Source organism: Dendrobium catenatum, unplaced genomic scaffold, assembly GCF_001605985.2.
Source record: "Dendrobium catenatum unplaced genomic scaffold, ASM160598v2 fragScaff_scaffold_1674, whole genome shotgun sequence".
Classification (NCBI taxonomy): domain Eukaryota; kingdom Viridiplantae; phylum Streptophyta; class Magnoliopsida; order Asparagales; family Orchidaceae; genus Dendrobium; species Dendrobium catenatum.
In genome coordinates this window covers 55,332-80,789 of record NW_021320136.1, presented here as the reverse complement: position 1 = coordinate 80,789, position 25,458 = coordinate 55,332, and the positions used below count along the sequence as shown (strand labels likewise).

Genomic DNA, 25,458 nt, shown 5'->3' with positions numbered 1-25,458 from the left:
ATATAATATATTTTCAGATAAAATGGATGAATGAGTACATGAGGGGATTAATGGCCAGTCAACTCAGCCTTGTGGAACACCTCAACATTATGAAAATATTACACCAACTAAGGACAATACACTCATAGTAGGAAAAATATGTCAATGGTGTTTGATCCTACAAGAATGATGTCAGGGACCATGATGCAAATATAAATGATGAGAATGATAATGCAAATTATAGAAAAGATAAAATCTTTTTGTAGAACCTACAACACCTAGTAGACCATAAGCAGATATGCTAATCGCAATTACATTTCTAAACAACAATGTAGGTATAGATGTAAGTGCCCATATAAATGTAGATTTGATAAGCACTTAAAGACATTCTAGATTTTGAAGCCACATTTTTCTAAGAATGGGGTAGACACCAGAGCTACTATGATTGGATAATTATAATTGAAAAAAAATGAATTGGATAAAATATCCTTTTAATATACGACCATATTTAGCTATTTTTATGTTGAAATGTAAGGTTAAATGATGGTGGTGTTAACCTAATTCTTGCTTGAGGTTAATCAATCCAAATCAAACCCAAAACAATTACAAAATCCAACATCTTAACCCAAAATGAAGGGCAAAAGCCTATGCTCTATAGACCTTTTTTTTTTTTTTTTTTTCAATCACCATAAAAAAAAAGCTAAATGACCTCCGATTCATGAGACATCTCATTCCCCTCCCATTAATCCAATAAAGCCTACTCAAAGCAACCCTAAACCAGCCCAACGGAAAACCTTTGGTAGCTCCTAAGCCAAGCCCAAGCATTAGCTTAACCAAATGAGGTAAAAAGAGGTCCCGTCCCCTCACATGAGATAAAACACATCATACTCATCCATGCTGCCATTACTCTAGCTTCCAACTGCCCCTGATAGGTGTCAATTACCTAAGAAAGAGGTCTAATCATCAAAGTCATTCTCTCAGATCTCTCCAGCCCCCAAAACACTTTGCTTTTACCTCTCCAACGCCTCCATAGTCTTCTCCAAGCATATCCCCACCATTCCATAGCCTCCAAAGCTTATTTTGGTGAAGAGAGAGAATAATAGAAAGAAAATTTGAAGTCAATTTTCAATACAGCTAGAACCAACCCTTGGCGTCTTCGAGAAAGTTGAAGGGGATTTATCCCAGAGCAAAACAAGCCCAAGAATACTCAAATGCATCCACTAAATAGTAGGATATCATCACTTTAAGCTTAAATATTCATTTTGAAACTGCTCCAAATTTCCAATATATGGAGCCACCAAACTCTAGGAATTAGAAGCTTAGGATACTAGGAGATTATGATTCTAATTTCATTAAATTTAAATAAGTATTTAGAAATTTATGAGCAATTGAAAATTTTCGTTCAATTTGAACTAAAACGGCCTTGATTGATCGAGATGTCCGATCGCATGTTCAGCTCGATCGGATGGCCTAAAATTAGCCATTTCATCCAAGCCAACACCACGCATGGGCTAGAGCTTTGAACGCATCTCGTTTGGTTTCTACGAGCCCACATGGCTCAATCCAGATCATCTAAGCTTTTTCGATTTGATCTGACGACACCTGACCCACACTTACATGGTTAAGTGGTTTTGGATCTCGAGATGCAATTTATCCTTTATGCTGACACATGTCCCACTTCGTCATCAAGCCACCGCACATACCACGTGTCGCTCCCTCATATGTTACTAGCTCTGAATTAAAATTGATTTTAAAAATAAATTTTAATGCCCATAACTTCAAAAAATCATAGAAAATCTTTTTTTTTTCCAGCAAATTCAGTGATTTTTTATTTTTCTCGAGATGCAATTTATTCTTGTCAATTTTCTCATGATCGAGTTGTCAAACTAGACTCAAACTTTGGTGAAACTTTTCTTAGCATGTTTGTCACTCGCATTAACTTTTATAGGTTGAGGTAGCGCTCATGATTACTCACTATCGAAAAATATGTCATTACCATTGAATATTTCACCAGATAGACATACGGCAACACAATAAAATGAAAATAAAGTGACGTTTCCGATGTAAATGTACATCAGAATTTTTGATGGCTAGTACGCCGGTAATAATACGTCGGACTTGGGCTGCAGATTATTCGCCAGAATTTTCGGCATATAATTTCCACCGGAATTATCGACGGAGAAAACACCAGAATACTTTAATAGAAAATTAAGGCGCTGGTTTACGATAATTTTTGCACTATAATTCTGCCAGAAACTCAGTCGAAAATGTATCCAGTGGAAAATTTTCGCCGATTTAGATTTTCTAATGTGCAAATTACCATCGTATCATTTTTCACCAAATATTTGACTGTAAAAGGGATTTTTTGGCAGATTGCTAGTGTTACCAACGGATTTTGTTTGCGAGTAATAGCCCATTTTCCTGTAGTGACTATTGTTTTAATTTCTAAGGTGGTGGGTCCATTTTGGACCCACAACTTCAAAAATTTCCAACTCACTTAAAAGGTAGGATTTTCTATTCAATTTTTTGTGGTGTGCTTGTGTAAGGGTTAACAAGACCAAATTTTAGACCCATTGGAACACTAATGGTACTTAAGAAAAATTATTTGATGGGTTGTCAAAAAAAAAATTAAAAAAATCCTAGAGAATTCTACCCACACCCAATAGAGGTGAAACTTTGCAACAGTAAACCTAAAGACTTCATAAATCTCAGGTTTTAATTTCATTCAATTTGGGCTTCATTTGATGAGAAAATAAAGTGAAACAAAAATCATACCCTTTGTGTGAACTAAAACTTTAAAAAAATGAAAAAAATAAATTAATTAAATTGGAAAATTACAAATAAGGGCTCAAAATATTCATAATTCAATAACCTATTTAAGAAAATTTAAAACCCCATCACCACATTTTAAATTTAACATTAATTTAATAATTGAAGAAATTCAATAATTAATTAAATTAAAAAAAAATAAAATTCATTAAAATGTCAAAAAAAATTGTAAAAACTTGAAATTACTCCTACAAGTAATTCCTGATATTTGGGAGGGCTTTTAAGAGATTTGGAATCAGTTTGGTGCAAAATAAAAAACTATCTAATTATGCAATTAAATGATTCAATTCAAAGCTCAAACTTAAAAAAAACGTATAAATAACTATTAAAAACTCTAGATTGATTAAACTCAAAAACATTGGAATCATTCCGGGGTCTAATATTTATGAAAAATACCAAATCTTAAGAATTCATTAAAATTCAAAAAGTTAATAATTTAATTAACCATAGTTTAAAAATATACCCAAATTTTAAAAAATTATAACTAATTACAGAAAATTCAAAATCCTACAAACTCAGTGGCATTCACTCATCCTAGGCTCTAATACTTATTAAAAATATAAAAACTCATGAAGTTAATGTAAATCCAAAGTCAAGAAATGAATCCATTATTTAGTGCACTAAAATATTCAGTTAAATACAAAAAATCAATCAAGATTTTAGTAAATAGCTAATCTAATTAATTAAATCAAGATATAAAAATTAATAACATTCCATTAATGATATTTTTAGGATGGAAAATATCGGGCTATAAGGCTAAGTGTCTTAAGGAGGTGTTGAGTCTTCATGCTCATTATGACAACGCCATGAACGGATTTGGGGGAATGCAAACCATAAGTAACAAACCTAATTAAATAAGTAACAAACCAACCAAAATTAAATTATTAACATAATTACATCCAAAAGAATTTTAGGCTGGACTACCTCGAACTGCAGTGCTACGTGTCCTAATTAAGGAAGCCTTGGTCCTCATTACCATTGTGATAATGCCCCGAACTGATAAATGGAAAAATCATTAATAAACTAATAATTAACGTAAGATAATCACAAATATAGATAATTAATCAAATTAAGTGGTAAATTAAATAAACCCAAAGATATTTGTTGGGTAACCCAGGCATACAAGGTTATTAAGTTAGCCGCAAAGATGGTGAAATAAACCTCACGGCCCTAGTATAAAAAATAGTATTTATCATTCAACCAAAACAATTAACCATAAATCACTAAATTTCAAGAACCCATGAACCCCTCCCTATATAAAAAAATTGTAAATAAATGATGCATAAATTATAATACTTTTTTTTTTGGTTAAAACCCACTCATAACATATCACCATTACAATCCCGAATAAGACCTCCCACACCAGCCTTGTTGTATCCATTAATACTATAAAACTCATCATTCAAATGATTAACTGAACTTAATCTCTAAAGTGAATCCCACATTAAGACCAACCACAAGTTAATTACCTTTGTGTATAGTTATAATGACCAAAAAATTTAAAATGAATTAATTTGAAAACATTAAATTTTTTGAATTGTTGTATGGTGCTAGAGAGTGTAGCGATGTACTGTTCTTTGATCTACAACAACTCATATTTCTGCATGCAGTGCAGCGCCATTGTGGTCTGTGGTACCACGACGCTAAACACTAAACATCCTGTCACTAAGTTATTAATACTAAAATTATACTCTATATATTTATGATTTAGATCAACTCAAGAGAGAACCTGTACACTCTGAGGTAGACATCAATAATTCAATTTTACCTTCAACTCCCTCTATATTCTTATCAACAAGAAATAATATCATAAGCAAAAAAAAAAAAAAAAAAAAAAAAAACAAACAAACAGGGTGTAACCTCTTGCAAATGTTTACTAAGAACATCCATGACTGATGGACTTAATGCTTTCTCAAAATCAACCATTAGATTCAAAGGTTGATCTTCATAATTTAAGCTTACCTTCAACTCCCTCTCTAAACATATCAACAAGAAGATTATCAACAACAAAAATAGAAAATTAATCAATGTAAAGTACATCCTCATGCAAAGGTCGACTGAGAACATCCATGACTAAAGCAAAAAAAAAAAAGGAAATGTATGGAGGAGATCACCTTCGGGGTGTTCGAAGACCGGAGTGAGGGCGTCGGGGGCGAGGCGCTGTAGCGTTCGATGGCCGGAGTCTTGCAGACCCACTTCGGCAAGGGAGAGAGTGAGGCGTCTAGACGAAAATGAATAATGCAAAGAAATGAGGATGAAGAATAGTGACAGCAAATTTTATGGCCATTTCCAGCTGTATTCCTGCAGTTGAAACCGCAAAAAAAATCACTTAAAACTTGTGGCTAAACTACCAGTAACAGTCAACGCCTAAAGAACAGACCGGCGGTACATCCGGCAGTCAGTTGGCCGCCAGAATTTCTGACAGTTTTATATTAAATACCGGTGGTTAAACTGTCAGTTAATAGCGGTAGTCAAATGGTTGGTAATTCTAATCGCCGGTAAACATCAAATTTTATGTAGTGTTAGAGAATTGTGGGTCGGGTTAGTTCAGCGTCAGGATCATGTCTAGATTTTTTTACTTATTTGGACAAAAGAGTTGGTTTCTGATTGGGCGTAGTAAGAGCCGTTAAATTTCGAATTTGACTTAAACTTGTCCCAAAAATCAATTTTGACACCCCAACTCATACCTTATGTGCTCTATATTTTCATCTTGAATCCTTCTCTCATATCTAGAATGTGATTTTTCCTTTAATTTTCTCTCTGCTCTCCTCCCTTGACCAGGCACATTCCTCTTTGGGTCCTCTGCACTTCAACTTTTTGCCCATATCTGGGAGTTATCTTTTGTTTCTAGTGCAACAAAATTTATATAACCTGGCGGTTTACTTTTTAGTTAATTTCTAATGGCATAAAAGGAATGGGAGAATATATGGGGGCTATTTTCATAGCCCCAACGTAATGCTTAGCAATATCAGGAAGGCTATTTGGTCTAAAGTTTAGAGCTGGAAGAGTTCTGATAAGCTTAAGGTTTCGTTTAGGGCAGCTTTAATATTGCTTCTTAAAACAATTTTCTAGTAAAAAATTAAAATTTTTATACTAAAAAACTGTTTTAATAAACATTGAGAAAGCCATCCCAAACAAAACCTAAATCTCTAATCTCATAATGCTTGACTTATATGAAAGCTTTTGCTGATTCCTGAGTCAAACAAGGGTTTTAATTTCCCTATTTGATTTTTTTTAATTTACTTAAAACCTTCAGATGTTGTAATTTGTTACAGCTCCTTATTTTCCGTGTTTGTTAGTTATCTGTGAAATTTGATTGTATCAACACTATTTTTGATGTTTTCACTGTGATTTAAAGATCATATAGATAAATATGTACAGCGATTTTTACTACTATTAAAATTATTATAAAAAAAAAAATTTCTAAGCTTTCCAAAGCAACATTTAAAAGACCGCTACATTTTTAAAAGTTTAATAATATCACGGAAAACTTTTTAACTAAACATCGCTTAAAATATGATTAAGAGATTAACCAATGGGAAAAAAAATTTAAAAGCTGCCAAAGTCGCCCATTAAACTAGCAACTTACCCTATTTCTTTTATCTCCTGTGAAGCCCCCATCAATTATTACGTCCTCCGACCGGACGCAGAGGAACGTCCGGTCGGAGGCCAAATCTCGCCAAAAAATGAGTTGTACCGAGCAAATACCGAGCAATACCAAACAATAACGAGGAATTCTATCATTTGAAGACCCAATACCGAGTTATACCGAGTTAAACCGAGAAATACCGAGTTATACAAAAGTTGTACCGAGTTTTTCCAAGAAAAACTCGGTACAACACGGTATTTCTCGGTACAGCTCGGTATTGGTCTTCAAAGAGCGGTATTCCTCGTTAATATCAAATAATACCTAGTTGTACCAAGCAAATACCGAGTTTTTTGGCGGGATTTTACCTCCAACCGGACGTTCCTCTACGTCCTTACACCGGACGTAATAAAAATTTCCTGCCCTAAAATCACAAAATTAAGGCATCAGCGAGTGACTATCCGGGATTTCGGTTTTCTTCCGCGAGGAAAGGTAGTTTGTAATTTTTTTATTTTTTTTATTTTTTGTGTTAAATTTCTTTCCTTTAGTCGTATTCTTCATTTGAGTGAATTATTTTAGAAGTTTAGGATTCCTTTAGTGATTAGATTTATGATTTGTGTTTGCTATATAATTTTTTATTTTGAAAGCATGAAGAATAGATTGATCCGTGGAAAGTACTAGTGGGTTCTTGCTAGGATTTGTTTGGGTAAATATAGAATGATATTATTTTGATAGATATAATGTGTTGAACATATATCTATTAGAATAATATGATGAGAATAAAAGGATTGAGAAGGAAATTTATAAATGGTCATGATTTCTGACATGGAAATGGAAGGATGAAGAGACTCGTAGGAAGTTTGAGAGATTGTATGAGATATTCAATTCAAAGATTATTTTAAAGAATCTTTATTTAAATAATAATATGATGAGAATATTAGTCTAATGTTGTGCATCAACATTTTATGCTATATAAATGCTATTATATTTTCTAAAGAAATATTACAAAGTTTTTGAAAATAAAATTATGAAATTCAAAGTAATATTATTCTCTCTTTCAAAGATTATGTTCAAGATAAAATACTTTAGCAAGTGAGGCTCATTTAAATTAATTGATTAACATATTGTTAAGAAGAATATGATTTTTTGAGGAGTTTCTAATGTGATATAAAGAAGGAACCATTTACACATGCAACATTTCCAACTTTCAAATTATCTATAAATATTTTCCTAAATGCTTATTTTTTAATTTAAAAAATTAGGCAAAAAAAACAACCTTAAGTCATACATACCACTTTATTTCATTCTATTTAATTTATATATCTAATACTTAAAATTTTAAAATTACATGTCTATCACCCATAGAATGAATATGGGTGCATTGAATGAAACTTTATTTTTTTTTGTATTGTGTGAATGAGATTATTTGGTAAATATATAATTTGTTGAATTGATTTTTTGATTTTGGTGAATGAGATTTTGTAAATGCAATATTTTAATATAAAATTGTTTTGTTATCCTTTTGAAAAAAAAAATGATTTATATTTAAATATATTTAGTTAAATGCTTATGTGTGATATTATTTATTCAATTGAGGCAAGATTGTGTTATGTAATTGTAGGTTATCATAAGGCATATTTAGTAGTGCAACAATGCCTTGACGATGAGCATCCTTTGTTCCTATATATGGTGGACAGTTGTCTTTAAATGATAGATATTTACCAACATATATATATGTTAGGGGAAGTAATAGCCCTTGAAAGTGTATGTTAAGACGAACTTAGAACAACTGAATATTAGGATTCTTAAAGCCCTTAAATATGATACGTCGAAGTACACAGTAAACTTGGTTTGTCGTCTGGCTTTAGGGAATGAGTTCATAGCTTTGGTTGTGGAAGATGATATGGTTTGGCAAACGGTGTTATCGCATGCAATTGGGCAGATACTTCTACTTTATGTGGAGGTCAAAGATATTACTACATAAAATTTAGCTGCTGGGCAATTAACATCTCAAGTGCATGAGACATATACTTTCGACCGGGTAACAGATGGCATTTCGATGAATCCAAGCTTTATGCTGCAATATGCTAAGTATGTTTTTCATTTAAATGCATATTAAATAAAGTATTATTGTGTGAAAAATTTCACCTTGTTAAAAAAATATTATTTATGTGATGAAGTAAACGACAAAGAAGTTTTTTCTAGGATATACCAAGAACTTCTGAGAGACCATCGGTCAATATCGATGTTGGTTACGAAACAATAAGCAATGGATCGAGCGATCCAACTCTTGATGATGGTGATGATGATGCATAATATTATTTAGATGAAGTGAATGTTGATATGAACCTTGAGATCCATAACATGGTCCAACGTTATTGTTACACGAATATCGGCACTATAGAAGGCGTAATTGTGAACAAAGAGTTTGGGAAGGCATATTCAACAACTCGTGAATAAGATGAAGACATAACAAATGATAGGGAATATGTTGGTAGCCAAGTCGAGGAAGAATTTTCAATTCCAATAGAGTTGATGGAGGGTATGTATTTTGTAAGAAAGAGGATTGCATACAACACCAATAGATATGATTTGTTTCAGCCTGATCCTCTAATGCATCATCAGTTGAAAACACTAAACATCTACGAACTTGACTGCTATCCTCCATAATCAACTGCTTCAAAAAATTTTTTTCAGTCTCATACTTTCTAGCTCGATACATTTTGATATGAATGCATACTAGTTAGTTTGATCCTAATAAGGAAAGGATTGTCTAGTTATAGGAGAACTCCATTTGTATATAGGTGAAATAATTAATTGGTCAGAACTAAAAAAAGCTTGATTTGACATGCCTAAATGAGTTAACAATACAATAATTAATTGGTCAGAAATTGTCATTATAAAGTGTTTTGACAAAACACATAATGATATGTAAAAATAAATTGATTTGACCATACAACTTTGTACGATTTGATTTGACAAAATAACTCAGAAAAATAAATTAAAAGTACTCATACGAAAATTTTGTTTTTTTAAGTAACAAGCTAAAGTCACTCATTTAATGGGCAACTTACTGGCAGTCCCTTTTCTCATTATTTTTCTGCTTGCTCAGCTTAACGACTACCTAAATAAGTCGCTTGTTAAACAAGCAACTTTGGTGAGTTTAATTTTTTTTGTTGGTTAATAGATCACTTAATTATAATTTAAATGATACTTAGTTTAAAAAATTGCTCTAATATGGCCCCATCTCTCCTCTCTCCCATACCCTAGTTCCCACGTCTGTCTCCCTAGGCCACCAACCTTCTTCCTCCCGTGTCCTTTGCTACTTGTAACACACGAGGCTTGGGAGATTTCATTTTACAAAACTAGTGATGTGGATTGGGGGTTTATGAATTTTATAAGTCAAGCTGCAATACACTAGGCTTGGTGGTCGTAGATGAGGCTCATCAGGCCATGAATTTAATGGTGTTTGTGAACCAAATGATGCAAAGGAGGTCATGTCATCTTTGTTTGTTGGAGATTATTATGATAAGGAGGAATAGGCTGTTGATGGGATTGAGGTCTGTTGCTTCGATAATTATAGGATGGGCCGGAGCTCTATTCTATCAAAGAGGTCAGAGTACTAGTGAGATTTTTTTGGGGCCATTTAGGCCAATTAAGACAAACTCACTCACACATCGCATACACAAATACTTGAACCCAAGGCCTCTTAGTTGATAGCCTAAGCTCTAAACCAACAGGCCAAGATGAGCTGTGTCTAGTGAGATTTTCCCTCTTCTACATTCTCTTCTTTAATATTTTTTTTCTAAAATTTTACATAAGAAATTAATATTTCATGAGATTATGATGCTATGTGAAATTGAGGGGCAAGAAATGACCAAGAGTTGATGTGATAGTTAGAATGCTAAATAATCTGTGTGATTGTTTATCTAACTAGTACTTAAAATTTCTTGTGAATAAATATCTTCAACATGAGTTCAAGGGAATTTTTTTTAAAGAAATATTGTCTCCTCTTTGGCATTTATCACATCTTCTAAAATAATCATTAACATCCTTAAATATAGTAGGCTAATAAAATCATCATTGGAGGATCTTAGAAGTAGTTTTAAATCCTTCAAATGACCACCATAAAGAGAATCATGTCATTCCATAATTATGGATTATACTTCTTCCTTAGGGGCACATCTCATAATAATCATTGCAAGCTCTAAACAAATATGGTTCATCCAAAAACTAATATTTAGCATTGTGTAAGAACTTTCTATTCTGAATAGAAGATAAATCAAATGGAAGTATACCACTAATAATAAAATTGACAGTATTAGCATGCAATGACAATCAATTTAGATACAAAAAAAATCACCAGAAAAAAACTCATTAATTTAAGCTCATCAGATGCATGGTCTTCTTTCGAAAATTTAAAAAGATGATAGACAATTTAATTTTTAGTTCATTTCCAATCCAAAATTTCTTCATCAAAATTTTGTAATAAAAGAATCCATCTCACAAATCTGGGTTTGGTTTCTTTCTTTGCATATGATATTTGATTGTACAATGATCAGTATAAATAATTGTTATAGTGTCAATCAAATAGGACCTAAATTTGTCAAAAGTAAAAATAATTGCGAGCAATTCTTTTGAGTGGTTGTAGTATTATATTGTGCAAAATTTAAGATGTTACTAACATAAAATGATTATAGTTGTGTGACCTTGGGTAACAGTGGATGGAGAGACTGTAGTTTGTGATGGAGGTTAAAGGGACATTAGTTTAGTGACTAAGGTCAGAAGAACTATAGTTGGACGATAGTGGTCAAAGGGATCATAGTCAAGAGATTGAGGTCAAATGAATCATTGTTAGGTGATGGTGGTCAAAAGGACTGTAATAAAGTGATTAAAGAAAGAGGGGCTATTATCAGGTGATGGTGGTCAAAGGGATCTTAGTCAGTGGGTAATGGATGAAGAAGGGACTGTAGTCAAGATATTGAGGTCGAAGGGACCTTTGTCAACGATGATGGTCCCAGGGTCCATAGTCAGGCAACTAAGGTTGGAAGGACTATAGTCAAGTGGCTCTAGTCCGAGGAACTTATTCAATGGGAAATAATGGTCGGAAAGATTATAATTAGGTGATAATGATCCAAGAATTATAGTCTAGTGATTATGATTCAAGTATCGTAGTCAGGAGAGATACTAAGGTCAAAAGGAATATAGTTCGGTGATGGTGGTCAAAAGATCATAATCTGGCAATGGAGGTCAAAGAAATTATTCTCAAATAATCGAGATTAGAGGGAACATAGCTTAGTAATGGTTGTCAAAGGGGTCGTAATCAGGTGACTGAGATAGGAGGGACCATTATAGGGTGATAGTTCCCGAAGGGACCATAATTGACAGGTGATGGAGGTTGAAGGGACTGTAGTCAGCAACTGAAGTTGGAGGGACCTTCATCAATCAAAGGTGGTATGAGGGTCTGTAGTTAGGCTAGTATGGTCAAAAGGACCACAATGAAGTGACTGGGGTCAGAAGGACCATAGTTAGGTGATGGTGGTTCGAGGATCACAGTTATGAAATAATGGTTGGAAGGATTATAACCATGAGGAAATGGTATAAGAATCGTAGTCGAGTGATTGTGATTTGAGGACTAAAGTCGATAGGCAATTGAGGTTTGAAGGATTGTAGTTAGGTTATGGTGGTTGAAGGGGTCGTTGTTAGGTGATGGAGGCTAGAGGGGTCATAGTTATGTAATGGTGGTCAGAGAGATCATAGTCGGACACTGATGGTCAAAGGGGCTATAGTCGAGCAATTGAGGTTAAAGGAACTATAGTCGGGCATCAAAGATGCTACAACATTGACTAAACATACATCTGATGATAATGGTCAGGCAGAGGTTTGATAGTGGTGGCTGACTAGTTGTACAATAATGATCGATTGGTAAAAGTTTGATTGTGGCAACTGGGTGGTGAGGGTTTGCAAGAAGTTGTGCTCAGGTGGAGCTTCATGATTCATGCCTTAGAGAGCTCTCTTGAATCTCTAGCCCAAGGTCTTAACCTCCTCCTCCCAAAACCCCACTTAGATGTGAGGGGCCTATTTATAAATTTTTTGAAGTTGCATGCATCATAAATATGGAGAAGAGCTCAAGAAAATTCAAAGTGCCCCATCAAATAGCCCATATTGGTCCCATTTATCATGGAGTGTTTATTTATCATTTAAATATGTTAATGATGTTTGAATTGAGTGATCTTGGGCTCATAGGATTTGTTTATTCAAGCCAAATAATATAACCATATTCATGAAATATTTAGATATAATTTGGTCATCTAATTAATACTTTAAAGTTTACAAATATGTTATGGTCCCTTGTTTGGGCCCATTTGGGTTCATATTAAACTGACTTTGATGTTGTTGGGTTCATCTTTTTTGGACATCCCATTTGACAATAGGCTTACTGAAATTGGAGTTCGGATGATCCCAAATTTAATTTTAAAGGTTTTGAATTAAAATATGACTCAAGATTCATGCTCGATCGAGGCAATTTTTGGTGACATATTAATGTTTTTTTTAAAAACTTGAATATTTAATTACATTTGTGTTATTTCAAAATCATTAAAATGATACTTAAATCACTTATTTTAAATAATTTAATAAATGAACTGATTTTATAATTCAAATGAATTAAACTCATAATTTTTGTTTGCATTAACCCAATTAATTTTTTGTCATATTTTAATTGACCCAAACAAATTGAAATTGATCAGATTACCATCCATGTTTGAGCTAAATGGGTTAGGTTTAGGTTAAATGGGTCATTTCATATTAAGTAGATAAGAATGATCTAAAAAACTATATGATCTATGTGATAAATAGATTAACTAAACAAAATTCATATCAACTTTTTTAACATGTATTATAAAAAAGATGGATCAAAGATATTTGAGTTTGATCAACTTTGGATCAAATTTAAATCTGAACCATATTTCTCTTCATTCTTTCATGAACCTCACATTCCCTCTTCCAAAAAAATTGTTCTCTCTAACCTCAAAACCATAGTTCCTACACAACTCTCGAATGATATATACTCCATATGAAATCACAAATTCTCAATCTCTTCACTACCAATGGTTTCTCCTATTTTATATTCGACACATAAGAAATTCTAGCCCCTACCATTTCAATCTCTGACTCCACCATTACCGACAATCATTCTCATCATTAATAGCTCCTCATAGACCAAAATTTGGCAGCCTCTTTATGCTCGACAGTTACCACCTTCATTCTTCCCTACTTCCAACACCTCATCACTTGCTGCAAAATTTTGATCATATAGGAATGCCTTTTTTAGGCCACTAATCGTTCACACGTTATTCAGTTCAACAATGATCTTAATAATATATCGATGAAAAGCTCATCGATTACTCAATTTCACACTAATATCAAAACATTGGTAGACAATATTTTAGTAGCTAGCTCCACCATTAATTCTGAAGATTTCATACTATACGCCTTCAATGGTCTCCTTCCTCAATATCAATCCTTCAAAGCTTCAATCAGGACCAAAGTCACACCCTTATCCCTTGATGATATCCACTCTCTTCTCATCAGTGAAAAAATTAACCTCACAATTGATTATGCCTAAATTCATTCCTCTACTAACCCATCATATATCTTCTATACCACTCACAGGAGGCACTCTAATGGTCATTCCTACTTCCCACAAAACTCATCCACTCGTACCCCTCCTCCTAATCGCTCCTCTCCTGCACCTACAATCTAATAAATTTGCAATAAAGATGACACTCTGCATCCACTTGGTAGCATCATCTAAACATTAACAATACACTATCGTCTACCAACTCCATACATAAAGCAATGCTGGCCTCCTCATCACATCAGAATGAATGGCTACATGTTATAAAGGAGTAGATCAAAATATTGTTAGCAATAGATCCACCACTCCCATCATTTACATTGGCCAAGGACTTCTTCCAACTCCTACATGTATGTTACTTCTACCTCATGTTCTCTATGCTCCTTATATTTCTCACAATCTCCTATTTGACTATAAAATCACTCATGATATTAAAATATCCATTTCCTTTGATGCATTGCATTATACAATCATGAATCAATGCCACAACTACATCCATTAGGGCCCCTCCCATAATGGTCTCTATCTAGTGCAACGTCCCTCTTAGTCAGCCCCTCTAGCTCTTACCACATCTCTCATATTTGACCTTTGTTGGCACTAATATCTCAGACATCTGCATTCTCGCACATTATCCATCATCTCCAAATATAATAGGTATCTCATTATTTGAACACAACCATCCAACAAATTTTCTTGTATGGCCTTTAAAAATCATAAACTACCTTTCTTATCTTCCAACAATCATAAATGTAATCATTTAGAGCATTTACATTCAGATGTATTGGGTCATTGGACGATGTTATCAAATCAAGACTACAAATACTATTTATTGCTTATTAATGACTTCTCATGTTATATATGTTTGTTTCCCACCCGAGCTAAATCAGTAGTTACAAACATATTTATCAACTTTAAAACTTTCATTGAATTGAAACAACAATTTAAAATAAAATGACTTAAAATTGATTATGGCACTGAGTTTTGTAATCATTCACTCACCTCTTTTTAAGCTTATAACATCCTATACCAAACTAGCGGCCCATATAGCCCTCGAAAAAATGGCCTTATCGAGCGTAAGCACAGACACATCATTCAGATTTTATAACTTTACTCTAGGTTGCTCATCTTCCATATAATTTATGGCCTGATGCCATTCTAACTATGGTATACTTAATTAATTGAATGTCATATCCAATCACAAAAAATTCATTTTCCTTCTATTCATCTCCAACAACCTATCTCTGCCACTCCACTCATTCCAATCCCTTTCTTCTCACTGCCACTACCTATCATCAATGACCTCTTCAGAATATATCTCCACCTCCATAAAATGCTCAAGCTAGTTCACCTCACCATTCCTCTATCAGCTTCTAAACAAAACTAGCTCCTCATAAATCTCCTAACCATTCAACCACAACAGCCACTCCAGATCCCAAACACTGAATGGTCACCCACTCACAAACTAGACACCTAAAACTATACAACATTTTCAAACTACTCTCATCAACATCAACACCTACAAAGCCCACCACCTTCACACGGCTTCTAAACATTCTGCTAGAGGAATGCTATACATAGAATTCTAAGCCTTATAGAAATAAGGCACCTGGACACTTGTCCCCAAACCATCCAACCTTCAACCCCTTGACCAATAGTCTCAAACTCAACACTGATGGTTCCATTCAATGATACAAAGCTAGGCTGGTAGCTCATGGTCACTATCAAGAAAATGGTCTAAACTATCAAGAAACATTTAGCCCCGTATCAAAAATGCCAATTATTCGTGTTTTGCTTACACTAGCTCTTAATTAAAAATGGCTTATACATCAATTATACCCCAGATTTAACAACACCAAAAATCACTATTCTTATCACAAGAATCCTTTGCACTCTTCATACTTCAAATGCAGGTTTCACCTCATGCAAATCCACATGTAATCCTACACCTGCTAACTAACACCTCCCTCCCAAGCTTACTAGACTATCCTTTATGTCAGATGTCTACCGCCATCTCACCGGCACCCTTAAATATTTGACTATGACACGTCTAGACACTGCATACAATTTGAATCAATACAATCCACTCACAGAACACACTCAACTTCTTAAACACTTACGCCGCTACATCAAAGGAACATTATCATATGGACTACCCGTCACCCACGGCTCGCTTCAACTCACATCCTATTTGTACTTAGATTGGGCTACTGACCCCATTACTCTTCACTCTACAACCAACAACTGGTCCTTTCTTGTTTCGACCCTCATTTCATGGAATGTCAATAAACAACCTACTCTGGCTCGATCACTAATAAAGACAAATATAAGGCTCTCGCTGCAACTGCTGTCGAAATCATATGGCTATAACGACTTCTGCAAGACTTTGACATACCAATCTCATAGCCTACAGGTCTTTACTTTGACAACATCTCTACAATAGCAATTGCTACCAACCCAGTGTTTCATGTTTGTACAAAACACATCGATAAAAACTATCACTACATCAGAGAGCATTTTCAAGCTTGCCGCATTCAACCAATACTGATTTCTTCTAACGACCAACTAGTGGACATCCTCACCAAATCGCTCCCAACACACCAATTTCAGCAACTTTGCAACCAACTTGTTGTTCAACCTCACCATCAATTTTAGGGGGGGGATAATAATGACAGCTAATGAGTAGAACTCATGGATCAGCATTAAGGCAAAGCAAACCACAAGATTATAACAACCAAAGCAATCTTCACCTTAGGTTTCATTTGAGACGGTTTTTTATTGCTTCTTCAAATAGCTTTTTAGTAAAAAATTAAAATTTATATACTAAAAAACTGTTTTAAGAAGTAATAAAAAAATCGTCTCAAACAAAACCTTAAGCTCGTAAAACAAACACTTTTACTGCACGCATAGTACATCACCTTTTATAACTCTCTACATACACCTCTTTTACATAAGAATAGGTATGTACGTTACTTCCAAAGCATAGCAATGTTAATACAGTTTCTTCAGCATGACTTAACAGTTCGGCAAATCTAGCATATTCCTATTTGCTTCATTACCAATCAAACTTCCTATCTCGCTACTTTTTCTTCCTCAATTTCACCATTACCCTCATTCTTCCAACACCCAGCTACAAGAGCAAGCTCCTGAGCCACTTCCTTTGTGGTCGGCTGCTTCTCCCCTCTCAACAGCAAGCACTTCCTTGCAAGCTCTGCAACCGCGCTCACCTGCTCGAAGTTCCCTTCTCTCATCACTTCCACGTCAATGAATTCCCAAAGATCCTTGCAGTTGAGAGAAGACAAAAAGTACATTGCCAGATTGCTATCTTCCTTCGATCTCTCAAACGAAACCGGCTTTTCACCCGTCAGAAGCTCAACTAGCACAACACCAAAGCTGTATACGCCGCTCTTCGCAGTCAACTGGCTCGTCTGAAAGTAGTCGGGATCCAAATATCCAAACGTCCCCCGCACCAAAATAGGCACCTTTGTGTGGTCCATAGGAACCATTGTTGAGATACCGAAATCTGAGATCTTTGCAGTGAAGTTATCATCCAACAAAATATTCGACGAGTTAATATCTCGGTGGAAGATTGACATGGATGCGACCGAGTGCAGGTAAGCAAGCGCTTCTGCTGTCTCAATAGCAATCCTCACTCTATCCTTCCATTGCAGCCGTCTACCATAGTCCCTTTCATGCAGTTGCTTGTACAGAGTTCCATTGGCTACGAACTCGAAGATGAGCATTGGAACTTTAGTTTCAAGGCAGCAGCCGAGGAGCCTTACAACGTTTCTGTGGTTGATATGTGAGAGGATGAAGACCTCGTTGATGAACTGATCGATCTGGGAGCGCTCCAGTGCTCGGGACTTCATTACGGAGACCGTCACTTGGTCATCGAGGATGCCCTTATAGACTGTGCCGTTGCTACCAGTGCCGATGATTCGGTTATCACTGTAACCTGCGGTGGCTCGCTGTAGCTCTTCCGATGAGAAGATTCTGGTGTTGTCAGCAAATCCTTCTCGGGTGGAGATTTGATGTTTCAGCAAAAGTCCACCATTCTGTCTGAAGTATTGTTCCCTTAGTTTGATGAGGGATCTCTGCTTTGATGCAAAGTAGATCCAGAGCCCAAAAACAAGTATCACTCCAATCACCAGAGCCGTTCCTACGATAAAGAATGAGAAGAATTTATAAAAAGCTACAATACTTCACTGCACAAATAGGATAAATTTTATGCACCTAGAATGGCTTCTACAATCGGAAAAATATTTCTGCAACCGGAGCGATTCTTCGTTCCATCGCCAGTTCTACCAAACGGGCAAGAACATTTGTACCCAGAGACCAAATTCTGGCATCGAGCTTCGGGTACGCATGGGCTAGTATCAGTGTTGAGGCATTCATTAACATCTGCAGGAAAGAAGTAGAGGGTTTACATTCGCTTCAAATTTTAAGGCAACCATTGTTTCGATAGCGCAATTCATACTGAAGAACAAGATAGCCTTGCGGTAGTTCTTGAATACAAGAAAGAAGTAGAAAGAAGAAGACTATGCGAAAAGAGAAGAACAAAATTGAGCCATTCACTTTTCACCTACTACAGAGAAACACCTAGTATATATAGAGAATGAGAGTGGCCCCTATACATAAGAACTAATGGATAAATGCCACCTCATTACATAAGCACATATATATTAACTAAAATAATAATATAAGTTTTTATACATCTTTATGCATTAGTAAACCCCTGCAAACTGTTGGGTCCTGGATGACAGTCAGTTTGAGCCGGAGTTGGTGAAACCGAGGTGTAGATAACCACTTGGTGAAGATATCAGACACTTGATCTATGGTGCTTATAGGCAGAAGACGAACATTGTGGTTTTGTATGTGATCCCAAATGAATTTCTGATCAATTTTGATGTGCTTCATGCGAGCATGAAAGACGGGTTATTGGCAAGTGCAATAGCGGAAGTATTGTCACAATACATTTCTGTAGGATAATCTTGAGGCATGCCAAAATCTGTGAGAAGCCTATGAAGCTAGATAATGTCCGATGTAAGAGTTGCCAGTGCACGGTACTCGGATTATGTTGATGATCTTGCTATCATGTGTTGCTTTTTGACCGTCCAGAATATGATTGTGTCTCTCAAAAATGAGCAATAGCCAGATGTAGACTTTCTAGAGATTGGATCTCCAGCCTAATCAGCATCTGAAAAGGATTTAAGAACAAGATTAGTTTTTGTAATTGATATACCATAATCAAGCATACATTTCATGTAGCGTAGAATCCGTTTAAGAAGGTAAATATTTAGTTGAAGAGGATTATACATGTTCTGAGATAGTTGATTGACGCTATATGCTATGTCAAGGCGAGTAAGCGTCAAGTATTGAAGAAAACTCACAAGTCTTCTGTAGATATGTAAATCAGAGAGCACAGATTCCGTAGGAAATACCGTGGGAAGCTTCATACAGTTACGATTAGATAATGAATTGCATTGAGTTAGTTGAGCCTATTTTAAGAGTAAGTATGCATATTGCTTTTGGGAGAGAAAATACGTTTGATCATGATGATCAATTTTGATGCTAAGAAAATCATGTGCTTCACCAAGGTATTTCATTGAAAATTTGCTATCGATTTTAGCAATAATTATTGTAATGGCTTGTTAATTGTTACCGATTATAAGAATGTCATCCACATACATGAGTAGGAATATTTGATTTTGTAATTGTTTGAATATTAGGAGAGAGGGATATGCGCTACTGTGAGCAAAGTCAAGAGACACCAAATAGGACATGAACATGTTGTACCACTGTCTTGGGGTTTGTTTTAGTCTGTAGATGACTTTGTGAAGATGACAGACATAGTCAGGATGAGAAGAGTCTTCAAAGCCTTTCGATTGGGCCATGTAGACTGTTTCTAAGAGACAGCCATGTAGAAAAGCATTCTCTACATGGAGCTATTGAGCATGCCAATTATTATGAAGAGCTATGACAAGAAGACTGCGAATTGTAGGTAATTTGGCTACTGGGTTGAACGTCTCTGTGTGATCTAAGCCATATTCTTGATGATTGCCTTGAGCAACAAGCCTTGCCTTATATTTTGCTATCAAGCCATCAACATGAAGATTGGTTCGATATGTCCACTTACATCCTAGAACAGATGCGTCCGTAGGTGACTAAACTAGACTCCAGGTTCCTTGTTGCTATAAAGCCAGAAATTCCATAGCCATTTATTTACGCCACTCAAAGTGTTTGATCGCTTCGGCATATGTAGTAGGTGCAAAAATAGAGTCTGACGAGTTATGATGGTTTAAGAGATTTAAACAAACTCGAGGTTTCAGTGAGCCTGTTTGTTTTCGAGTAATCATAGGGTGATTAGGTAATGTGGGTGAAGGTGAGGGCGAAGGCATGGCATTTTGCAGCATCTGATTAGTGGGATAGGAAATGATAGGACATGGTTGATGCTGAACAATTTGTGAGGGCATATTAGTACTTATGTTATGGTGTCCGTGAGACAGGGCGAAGGTCGTCACAAATGTGGGATTGAGAAGAAACGATGAGAGATGCACATCAAATTTACTACTAGAGGAAGAGACCTTGGTGAATGGAAAGGATTGTTCATCAAAAGTAGTGTGTTTGGATATGATAATATTGTTGGTAGTCAGGTTTAGAAACTTGTATCCTTTATAAGTGTTAGAGTAACCCAGGAAAACACAAGAATTTTACTTTGGGTTGAAGTTTGTGACGAGTATGAGAGGATCTTCAAGATTTGCCGGATCTATATACTCACCTAGCTGCGATGTAGCCGAGTTTGCCTTTGACAACAATCTGTCAGACCCTCTCTGATACCATGAAAAACAAGATAGTCTTGCAGTAAATTCTTGAATACAAGGAAGAAGTAGAAAGAAGAATACTATGCAAAAAAGAGAAGAAAGAATTTGAGCCATTCACTTGTTCACCCATTTGAGAGAAACACCTAGTATATATAAAGAATAAGAGTGGCCCCAAAACATAATAACCAATGGATAGATGCCACCTCCTTACATAAGCACATATATATTAACTAAAATAATAATACAGATTTTTATACATCTATATGCACTAATACATACCTTGGCAGCCATAGGAACCATTTAGGTATGGGTTCCCCTTAAACCCCTGTAAACAATTACAGAGATACCCGCTTCCTCTCGGCGAAGGCACGCAGTAGCCATTTTCCCCGCATAGGTAAGCGCTCGAGCACCCATCACCTTCCCCAACCGCCCAGTCCAGCCTCGTAGATATGCTCGCTCTACTGTTGAAATCCCTTAAATCCTCCACCTTAAACTGGTGCCCTCCGTTTTCCGACAGGAAGGAATAACTGCAGTTCGAAAAAGGCGAGACATTGACGTAGCCAAAAATACTTCTTGCTGCAAGGCTGAGATGCCTTCTCCCATAGGGAACCGCAGCCTCACAGCATCCGACGCCTGAGCACTCCCCTGCTGCTGTGGCACCGACAATGCTCTCAGGGCCGGCGCAGAGCGACACACAGCCGCTGGTGAATGTGCCATCACCGTCCGAGATGACGGCGACGGTGTCGCAGCCGATGGCGATGAAGCGGTTCGAGGAGCCTGAAAAGGTGAATGGGCTGGTTCGAGGGAGAGTGAGACACCCCCGCTGCTGTGGCACCGGGAATGCTCTCTGGGCCGGCGCAGAGCGACACACAGCCACTGGTGAATGTGCCATCTCCGTCTTTGATGACGGCGACGGTGTCGCAGCCGATGGCGATGAAGCGGTTCGAGGAGCCTGAAAAGGTGAATGGGCTGGTTCGAGGGAGAGTGAGATGAGGGAGGGTGCTCTGGCCGCCAGCGCAGTGGGAGGCAATGAAACGGGAGGAATCTATGCGGAGTTCGCCATTGGAGATGTCGAGGATGCGAAGTTTAGTGCCGGGGAGGGAGAGGATAGGAGGGAGAGGTGGTTGGCGGAGGTTGCAGGAGAGTTGGAAGCCGGGGAGGGAACAGTTGGGGCTGAGGCCGAAAGGGTAAGGGATTTTGACGTCGCCGCAGAAGTGGGAGCAGGTTTGTGTTGTTGGTTGAGAAAAGACTAGGGTTTGGAGGAGGAGGAAGAAGAGAAGCCATGGGAGGGGCAGAGAGCGGGTTAATCTCATTAAGATGTTTGCTTCGTTCTTTCTTGTAACTGCCATCCCGAGTTCTGTTCTATTTCACTCTGCTACGAGAATCTTCCAAGCCCACGATCCCAAATAGTTATATGATTTGGCCCTAGTAGGGCTTTTCTTGCGCCAATGAGTTTCTAGAAACTGCAAATTGGAAAAAGTTCAAAAGAGTCTATAAGCAACAAAAGAGGCCAAACTCATAGAAACCAAAAAATAAAATAAAATAAAATTCTGACAAAAAATTTGGACTAAAAATGAGTAAAAATTATGCCTCAACAATTAAAATGATGTTGAATTAGAGTTGTTCTCTAATTGCCAGAAAAACCGTCCAAGAGAAAAACAAGCTCATGAGTCATGAATGTAAACATTCATTCCTCCTGGTCCAATAGATCGTATGTAAAAATTTGTCCTCATAAAGATCTTAAATTTATAATTATTTGTGTATTATAATTATCTTAAAATAAACTCTGATATATCATCCGAAAATTATCTTGATCGGGCACAAATCTCAAAGAAAAATCAATGTTGGAAACTTTCGAAATTAAAATCATGAGCATATGAACTCCGATTTCAGTAAACTTATAGTCGAACTGAGCGTCTCGGAAATACGAACCCAACGACACCAAATTCGACCCAATCCTAGCTCAAATGGGTCCAAATCAAGGACCCGAAGCACTGTTGGAAAGTTCAAACCACAATTTGGATTACCAAACGGCTTCCAAACATAACAAACTTATAGTCGAATCAAGCGGCTCGATAAGAAGAATCAAAGGAGCTCAAGATCACTGAATTCTGACATCACTACCACATTCAAACATCCATCGAACGGTTCATGATCAAGGGATTCAAGATCGGCCGTCCATTCAACCACTCCCAACTTACCCTTGATCCTCCACCTATTAACGGGTCATGCCATTTCCAAAATCTATAAATAGAGCTCCCTCTCCTCTTGAAAAAAGACTCCTGAGTCTAAGGAAAAAAGAGAGAGATCGGAGATCGCTCTTGCTTCCTAGCCTCCTCCACCACAGCCGGAGTTTCGCGGGACCACCGCCGGAGTTCCGACGAACCACCGTTGCTCCACCAACGCCGGATGTCCGCCGGACCACCACCTAACGTCGTTGTTCCGTCGGACCACCACCTGACACCCTGTGCTCCACCGGACCACCTCTGAACGTCATCGCTCCGCCGGACCACCACATAACGCCCTGTTTTTCGCCGGACCACCGCCCAACGTCGTTGCTCCGCCAAACCACCACCTGACGCCCTGTGCTCCGCCGGACCACCTCCAAACATCGTTTCTCCACCGAACCACCATCTAACGCCCTGTGCTCCGCCGGACCACCCCCTGACACCCTGTGCTCCGCCGAACCACCGTCTAACGCCGTTGTTCTGCCAGACCACCACTTAAGGCTTTCACTTTTGTCAGATCGCCTTCAGAATCCCTCACCTCCGTCAGACTTCCACCCGAGGCCCTCATCTTCGCCAGGTCTTCATCTAAGGCCCAAATTTCTATCAAACCATCCTCTGACGAAACTCTGTCAGATCATCTCTTGACACCTGGATTTCTATTACAATTCCTACTTATAATCTGATCGTCCTCAAAGATGAGTCAGCCCATTGTTACCAACTCACGTTTTAGTGAAATCTTTTGAACTAGGCTAGGCCTCGTGGTTTTACCCCTTTCAAGGGTTTTCCACGTAAAAAAATTGTGTTATGTGTGTGTGAGCTGGATATCTGTATAATGCTAAGACGAATGATTAAAACTCTATCGCCACGTATATTTTAGCCCGCAATAGTTTGATATCGTCTGTGGGAAACAACTAATCCCACTATCCTAAAGAATCACCTCCATGGTAAACAAGCGTAATAATCGCATCCTAGGAGCCTCCCGCTCCAACTCACATCAATCTCAAAATCAGTCCCTAAATCAAGGATGCCAGGCATCTGCCTCTTTTCATCCTGGCGGACGAAACCCTGCCAGAGAAGGGACTTCAGGACCATCCCTGGATGATCGTATCAGAAAGATGGAGGACTCACAAAATAAAATTCTCCAACTCTTGCTAGAGACTCGAGGACCGGCACTAGCACCCCAAGAAGATGTTCTTCTCCCTTGAGACCCGCCTGAATTCGAAGATGTTCTTCATGTCGAAGTTCCTATTCCTCTGCCAAGGATGTGCCCTCCAACGCATCAAGAGAACGAGCTTGCAGACACAGCAAGCTCTACACATCCTTTGCGAACAGGCCGTCAGCATCACATTCCTCCAGAGGTCCCAGAGGACTTAGCTCGACGGTACGTCACCGAACTCCCCCGTAATACCCTACGACATGAATTACGAAGACTAGTTCGAGTGGAGTTCCCCATTAGAGATTTAAAATATTCTCTTCGTCGAAGAGATTTTTTGGTTTCATCTCCCCTGACCGAATCCATCCTTCAACACCCCATTCCGGCAAGATTCAAACTACCAAACATTGATTCATACGACGGGACATTTGACCCGTACAAACATATCAATCACTATAGGACCATAATGCACATCCAACAAGCCTCTGACGTGCTCTTATGCCAAGTCTTCCAAGCTACTCTCAAAGGGCAAGCTCGAACATGGTTCTATTCACTCCCCGTCGGATCCATTCCGATGTTCGTAAAATTAGCCAAAGTATTTGTCCAACATTTAGTTGCCAATTGAAGAATGGTCAAAGACTCTTCCCACCTCTCAGGAATTTGCCAGAACAAAAATGAGTCCCTCAAGGAGTACTTTCAAAGATTTTCTATTGAGGCCTGATAAATTCCAAGAGTAGACCTAAGTTACTTAGAGGCGTAATCCTCATAGGGCTTCGTCCTGGCCCCTTCTACTCAACGCTCATGCAAGATACAGTCCATTCATATGCAGACCTGATCTATCGTGTAGAAGCCCATATCTCTGCCGACGAAACCATTAATGCTCACAGCAAGCAATTTGAATAAACAACTGGGAAGCGCAAAAGTACACCAGGAATGGAGAATCCGTCCTCACGGCGGAAGAAGCAAGGGAGTTATAATCTTCTCCCTCGGCTCTCACAGCAGCGACGAGAGCCTCGCCAAGAGGAGTACACACCACTTAATGTATCCCGAGCAAATGTGTTGATGGCCATCCGAGACTAGGAGAGTGTAAAGTGTCCATATCCTTTAAATCCCAACGTCAAAAACTAGGAAAAATATTGCCACTTCCACCGAAGCCTTGGGCATACTACCGAAGCATGCAGACAACTCAAGGAAGAAATTGAGAGATTGATCTAACAAGGATATCT

General features: G+C 37.3%; 1 protein-coding gene and 1 long non-coding RNA gene across 2 annotated transcripts; both read right to left on the bottom strand.

The window, feature by feature from the left end:
• Positions 1-16,904: 16,904 nt before the first annotated feature.
• LOC110093952 (wall-associated receptor kinase 2) lies at positions 16,905-22,290 on the bottom strand. Its single transcript, XM_028701303.1, has 4 exons — positions 21,824-22,290; positions 21,131-21,648; positions 18,264-18,431; positions 16,905-18,189 (listed from the first exon to the last, which is right to left on the bottom strand). The coding sequence occupies exons 1-4, from the start codon at positions 22,198-22,200 to the stop codon at positions 17,102-17,104; spliced, it is 2,151 nt and encodes a 716-aa protein (XP_028557136.1). The 5' UTR covers positions 22,201-22,290; the 3' UTR covers positions 16,905-17,101.
• LOC114581358 lies at positions 19,140-21,109 on the bottom strand. The gene is made up of 2 exons (XR_003703279.1): positions 20,809-21,109; positions 19,140-19,227 (listed from the first exon to the last, which is right to left on the bottom strand). It is a non-coding gene; the product is annotated as an uncharacterized LOC114581358 (long non-coding RNA).
• Positions 22,291-25,458: the final 3,168 nt, after the last annotated feature.